General features: G+C 52.0%; 1 protein-coding gene across 1 annotated transcript; it reads right to left on the bottom strand.

Annotated features, from left to right (window-relative positions):
* Nucleotides 1–347: 347 nt before the first annotated feature.
* On the bottom strand, nucleotides 348–4,816 carry IL27 (interleukin 27). Its single transcript, XM_006896623.1, has 5 exons — nucleotides 4,786–4,816; nucleotides 2,485–2,657; nucleotides 2,303–2,401; nucleotides 1,280–1,438; nucleotides 348–599 (listed from the first exon to the last, which is right to left on the bottom strand). The coding sequence occupies exons 1-5, from the start codon at nucleotides 4,814–4,816 to the stop codon at nucleotides 348–350; spliced, it is 714 nt and encodes a 237-aa protein (XP_006896685.1).
* Nucleotides 4,817–6,936: the final 2,120 nt, after the last annotated feature.

The following is a 6,936-nucleotide window of genomic DNA, read 5'->3' as shown; positions in this document are numbered from 1 at the left end:
GTCCAGGGTAGCCAGAGGCTGCAGGCTCCATCCAAGGCCTTCCTGTCCTTTGTGTCCCTTCTCTGAAAAAAAGTTGATGGCGAGAGAGGAACAAGAGTGCTTTATTAGGCACCTAACCTGGGGGCCCAGCCTGAGGGGGACCAGCAGGCCCTGAAACAATAAATAAACCATCCTCTCCCTAAAAAAAATAAATAAATACCTAAGAAATAAATATCTGTCAGGGATTAGAGGGATCTTAAGTTACTGGGTAGGGTTGAAGGTTGGGACAGGTGAGCTGGAGGCTATCCTATCGGTCCAAACTCCAATCTCAAAGGGAGAAGGGACGGGTGATCTCAGAGGTCACTTTGTCAAGGCGGGGGGCTGGACAGTGGGAACCCCAAGGCCTCTGCTGGATCCCCAGCCTGAGAGAACAAAAGCAAGTCCAGCGTAGCCCGAAACAAGACGAGCTCCAAGGAACGCAGCAGCTGGTAGTTGTAGACGAGCTGGGGCCAGGAGGCCTGGGCCACCGCCTGTGAGGGGCTGTCCTGGGAGCCTGGGAGCCTCGCCTTTTCCTCCTTATTCTCTTCTTCCTCAGGGAGGGGGAATCCCGCCTCCTGCACCTGTAGGGAGAGGCCTGTGGGTCAGAGGATGGCCAGGCTGGAAGCCCAAGAGAACCCTCATTCCATTTATGTGCCTAACAGTTTATAATGTCATCCATCAGTGACTACAAGGTCACCCTTTCCCTGATCACTCTCTAAGGAAGCTCTTCAGTGATGTCATCCCCTCATGTGTCCTGCCTAACTTTTTAGTCAAGAAGGTGGAAGTCATGGACCAAGATGATTCTCATGGGGCTGAGTCACTCCTCAAGATGGCCTTGGGGACCTGAGGCTCAGAAGTGCGTCTCTCTGCTCTTCTGACAGAAGGCTGAGGCAGAGAAGGGAGCAAGTGATTTAACTGGGCAACTTGCATGGAGGCCCAGCCCAAGGAAGAATAGTGGGCACTGAAACAATAAACCCTCCTCTCCCTAAAAACGTTACTGAAACAGGAGAGACATGATATATTTGGTTTTTGGTTCTGCTTGTGTTTTCTATTCTCCTTTGATTCCCATTTCCCTTTGAAATGTTCAGGAGGGGCTGGGTGGTGTCAGAGGAAGAAAGGAGAAGGAAACCCATTTGGCTGTCAGGTCGGCTGGTGGAACAACATCTCACGCCAGGCCTATGGAGTGGGTGGTGGTTTAAAAAGGGAGCCTCTGTCTTGTGTGTTGCTCTCTGGAGCTGAGGAGAGGGAGCGGGCGCTCTACCTGGAAGCGAAGATGCCTCTGCAGATCCCGGAGGTCAAGCCTCACGGCCCACAGCTGCCTCCTTTCTGAGCTGGTCCAACCCTTCTGGCTCCCCAGGCCTCCCAGCAGGCCATGGAAGGGACCCAACACCATGGACAGGAAGCAGAGTCGTTCTTGGTCCTATGGAAAAGGAAAGGTCCTCAGACCAAGGATCACACATGTTACATCCAAACTTATCTCTGTTCAGGCCCCACTATCACCCTCATCTTTGCTCCTCATTCCAAACCTCAACTCGAGCCCATCTCCATGCCTGTTCTCATCCTCAACCGTGTCTTTATCCCCACTCTCTTCTCACATTTACCACCATTTCTCATCTCTGCTCTTTTTCTGCTGTCTTTTATCTCTATCCCATCTCTATTGCAAATCTCATTTTCAGCTCCATCCCCAGAACTGCAACTCCGTTCCATTCTTTCTAACTATCTTCCTCATTCCATTTCTGTTTGAGAGATTCCACCCCATCTTCAACCTCTCACCTTGTTTTCACCCTGCCTCTAACCTCTTCTCTCCCCCCCAACCTAATCCCAACCTCATCACGCCCCCATATGCCCAGCCTCATTCTCACCACCTTTCATTCCATCTCCAACTCCTGGTAAACCCCCTATTCCCACAAAAATCACCAACCCTACTCCATTCCTCACTTCATTTTTACCCTCACCTCCAATCTTCTTCCCATCCCAATCCATCCCGTTCTTGTTCTTAGCACCAGGTCCGTCCCTCCTTCCTACCAATCTCTATTTCCAAATCCATTCCATGCGTGTCTCTCTCCACTTCTTTCTGTGCCAGTGTCTCTATTCCTGACCTCATTTCCTTTTCATATCCTATTCTAGTTTCTTTATACCAATGATAGACTCAGCTCCATCTATACTCCGATTTACGATTTATCACAAATTCATTTCCACTTGCTATTGTTATTCTATCTTTGCTTTCCTTAAATTGCAGCCTTATTGGCAGCTCCCCTTACACACCCCAGCAGTTCTCACTCACCGAGATGCGGCTCCAGGCCCAGAAGGTCAGGGAGACATTGGGGAGCTCCTCCCCTTGGGGTAGAAGGTCCAGGCTCACTCCAGGAAGGTGATATTCAGCCTGTGGGGCAGGGTCTGTCAGTGGGGGCTGGAGGAGGTTCAGATGTGCCCATTCCCAAAGCTGGCTGCAATTAGGGAACTCACAAAGCGGTGGGCCAGGCCCTGCACCTCTGAGAGCAGCTTCCTGGCCAGATGCAGGCTGATGGTGAACTCCCTTTGCAGCTCCTGCAAGTTCAGGGGTGGCTTCCCGGGGGGCCTTGGGAATCCCCAAACTCCAGCTCGGTGGAGAAGGGAGGAGAGCAGCAACAGGCTGAGCCCTGGAGAGTCAGGGAGAAGGTGAGCAAGATGAGGGGAGGCTTGGAAGGAGGAAGTCAGGACACCCTTTCTGAGCACACAGTACGCTATCAACTGAAGCTGTTTTCATAGACATCATGTCACTCACTGACTTGTCAAAACCATTAATGAGGCCAGGTGCCATCTGGCAAATCTACAAATGAAAGGAAGACACCCCTGTCTCTAGGCAGACATAGCTCTGAGGTGAGCCTCCCTTTGCAAGAAGATCACAATTTGGATTTTGACACACCCCACACACATACACACAACTTACTCCCTTAGGGAGCTCTGGTGGCTTTAGTGGTAAGAGATTGTGCCAACGCAAAGGTACATGGTTTGGATCCACCAGCTGCTCTGTGGAAGACAGAAGGACTAACTTCTCCTGTGTGATTTATTGCTTTTGAAAATCTACTGCAGGGTCAGCTTTGGGTCGGTTCCAACTCATAGGTACACAATTAACTCCCTTAGTCAAGTGCTTTCCCCCCAGATCTGTATAAAGGCTGTGTGCTTCCTCCAGGGACCTCATAGAAGGCCGCCGCCTGCCCCTCACATGGACACATAATGTTCTGCCAAGGATTCTTTGGGCTCAGCCAGGTGGCTCTAATGGCCTGAAGAGCCAGCTTCAGCCCTCAGGGTGGCTTTGCAGGGAGACCTGCCTGGGGCGAACTACACAGGCCCTGCACTGTGGGGGCGGGGAGAAAGGGGTTGTTTGGAAGGGGAATAAAACCTAGAAGGAGAGGTAAAACCTGTTTCTCATCCTCATCTGCCCTTGGGCAAATCAGGCTCCCATTTGTAAAATGAAGGAGTCATGTGGCTGTTTTCTAAGAGTGCTTCCTGCCTTGTGTTTCTTGGACAGAGGGAAGATGGCAATGGGGTGGGAGCTCTGGGAAGAGAGCTGTGGTCAGTGGTTTCTCCTGCAGGGAAAGGAAATCCAGCAACCACTGGAGTTACACAATTCTCGAAACACAAACCAAAACTGGGCCCCCGAATTGTCCCTGCTCCCTCTTCTCCATTCCTCCTCTCTCTCCATTCTTGAATCCACACCCCTGGGCTCTGCTTCTTCAAGTGTTTTCTCAATGAAGGTGGAGGGGAGCTTCTGCAGCCTTCTTCTTCCCATGAACTTTCTTGGTAGTGGCCAATGCCACAAGATTAGTGGATGCCAGAGGGTCAGGGAGGCCTCCAAGTCAGGGACCCACTCTGACCCTCTGGAATCCTCAATACTTAAGGCAAAGCTTCCAGCCCCAGCAGACATTGGCCACCGACCATTCCTTCCTTCCTACGTGAACTCAGGAGGCCCCAGGCTCTCCTACCACCTTCTGCTCAACAGCCAATCCTGAGTCCTTGAAGCTGTAAAGCTTTCACTTGGTCCTGTTACCTGGGCCTCTGACCAAATTTGGGTACTAGCCCCTGAGTCCTCCAATCACCAATGAGTTTGGACTTTCTTCTAAGCTTCAAAGTAAGCTGACTCAGTGTGCTGCTGGCCTGTCCATAGCCCTCAGGTGTGCTAACTGCTCTTGTTCTTCCTCTTACACCCACTGACTCACTACCATTAAATCAATTCTGACTCAGCAACCCTCCACAGCGGTGCCTGAGGCTATAAATCTTAATGGGAGGAGACTGCCCATCTTTCTTCTTTGGAAAAGTTGGCAGAGGTGAACCACTGGAAATGCCCAGCATTATGGTTCACTGTGCAACACTCTAGACTAAGCCACTCCACTTCTCAACCTCAGACAAGCTCCTGGGTCTCTATTCCTGCATTCCAACCAAACTCTGGATCCATCTGCTCAGTTCTGGTTCAAATGCCTGTCTCACTGTCCCTATTCCTGCCAGACAAACTGTCCCATCCTTTGCCCAGCCTGGACCAACTACCCAACCCTCTGCCTGGGCTCTTCAGCTCATTAATGCCAGCCATCCACTGTCCAGTTCTGGCTAAGCCATCCAACCTTCTGCTCCAGGCACTCACCCCATTCTCACTAACCAAGCTCCCCATCCTTCAGCCAGCTCTTTCTTCACTCTGGCCCCTCCAGCCTTGATCTCTATCCTCCTCTCTCCCATCCTCCACCCAGTTTCAAGCATGTCTCCCTCTGCCCGCAGCCCTGGCCTCACACTCACGCGCACCAAGGTGTCCTGTCATCTGGCCCATGTCGGGGGCCCAGCCTCTTTGGCCTGTCATCGTCTGGGTGGGAGTCTTATACTGGGGGCTGTGCCCAGTTTCACTTTCCATCCTGCTTGTACTTTCAGCTTTGCGATTCACTGTCTTTCCTTTGCACCAAGCCCTCGCTAAAATGGGGAAATGTAATTTCCCTTCCCAGAGTCGGTGGGAGGCGGGGGGGGGGGGATAGGGGTGGGAAGTTGGGGTTTCAGGACAAGCTGAATTCCTGACTACCTGCCAAGCTCCCAGGTCCAGCCCTCACCTCACTTCCCTGTTCTGCCGTCTTGAGTGAGTTACCCCAGCTCTAGACACTAGTGGGCCCCAGAGACTTGAGCTCTGCCTTGCCGCTCTGCTCTGCCGCCATTGCCAGGCATCAACAGGTAGACAACCAGGTAGAGGACCACCCACCAAAGAGACTGAGGGTTTGAAGGCATCGTTCCTCTCTCCTGGTTCACCAGATGGTACGGGGAAGGAGAACTAAGGGAAGCCAGCGCTCCATGAGTGGCTTGGATGGAGCTTTAGGGAAGGTGGGCAGACTCTTAGCCTGGACAGCGTCAAAGCTCGATCTGATGCCATCAAGGATGAGATGAGATCCCAGTCTACAGAAAAAAGTTCAAGTCTAGATGAAACTAGGCCCACGGCCGCATGTGGGGCTGGGATTAGAGGTCAGTTTGGGATCAGGGTCTAAACTCCATCTAGGGCTGAGGTCTGGATTCAGAACTTGGGGCCAATGTCTTGACACTGACTGTTTGGGGGTCAGAGACAGCAATGGGTGTGGGCTCTGAGCTCCGTGCAGATCAGGCTAGGGCTCTGTCTGTGGCTGAGGTTCTGATCCAGTATATCCTGGGTCAGGACTCAAGTTTGGGCTGGCCTAACAGTTCAGTTGACAACTAGAGTCAAAACTTGGTCCATAGCCAGGTTTGGGCTGTGTGAGGTCAGAATCAGAATAACCCTGCAAATCCAGTGATGTAAGCTTCTGCTTTGTAGAGATCCTGGTCAGAGCTGGGCTGCATCAACTGCAGAAGCCCCTTCCAGCACGGCGGCGCCCTGGATTTCCCATCTTTAGGGGGAGCATGGGGGTTTCTTGGTCTTCCCCGAGGTTCACTGATGCTTTCTTTTTAGGACCTGTGGGGTTTCCCTGTTGGGTCCCTTCTGTGATACAGAAACCAAGGGGCTTCCCCTTCCTGTACCCTAGCCCTCCAAGCGCACCAGGGCACTGCCCACCAAGCCCACCTGGGACCAACTGCCAGGGAAGTACCAGCATCTGCCAGGGAACCATCTCAGAGAGCTTATGAAGGAGGAGGGTGTGAGATGAAGCTGGCTTTGTGTTCAGCACATCCTGGGCCCAGTGGAGGCAGCTCACCACTCCCTCCATCCCAGGCAGCTGGGACACCCCTCTAGGGGGGATCCTGTACATCTTGAAGAGCACTCAGGTGGCCTAGTGGTGAGGAGTTGTGTTGTTATTATGTGCTGTCGAGTCGCTTGCGACTCATAGTGACCCTATGTACAATGGCCCTAAACTCTGCTCTGTCCTGTGCCAATCGTACTGTCTCCAACATGCCTATCCCGATTACCCCAGTCACTGAATCAATCTACCTCATAGAGGGCCTTCCCCTCCTGCGCTATCCCTCCACCCTCCCAAGCATGATGTCCTTCTCCAAGGACCGGTCTCTCCTCACAACATGTCCAAAGTATGTTAGATGGAGCCTCAGAATCCTTGCCTCCAAGGAGCCACCTGGATTAACCCTTTCCAGGATGAATCTGTTTGTTTTCCTAGCAGTCCATGGTACTCTCAATACTCTTCTCCAGCACCAAAGCTCAAAGGCATTAATTCTCCTTCTATCCTCCTTGGTCATTCATTGTCCAACTCTCTGATGCATAACAAGTGATTGCGAAGACCATGGCCTATATCAGACACACCTTACTCTCCAGAGAGACACCATTGCTCTTCAGTACTTTGGAGAGGTCCCTAACAGCACCTTTCCCATAGCAATGCACCTTTTCATTTCCTGGCTACTGGTGCCAAGAGTGTTGACTGTGGAGCCAAGCAAACTAAAGCTGTGAACAATCTCAATCTCTTCACCATCCATCCTGATGCTGCCAATTGGTCC

This window comes from Elephantulus edwardii, unplaced genomic scaffold, assembly GCF_000299155.1.
Source record: "Elephantulus edwardii isolate Elephantulus edwardi_28Jun2011 unplaced genomic scaffold, EleEdw1.0 scaffold00186, whole genome shotgun sequence".
Taxonomy (NCBI): domain Eukaryota; kingdom Metazoa; phylum Chordata; class Mammalia; order Macroscelidea; family Macroscelididae; genus Elephantulus; species Elephantulus edwardii.
The sequence above is the reverse complement of the archived record's forward strand: the minus strand, read 5'-3'. Positions and strand labels throughout refer to the sequence as shown.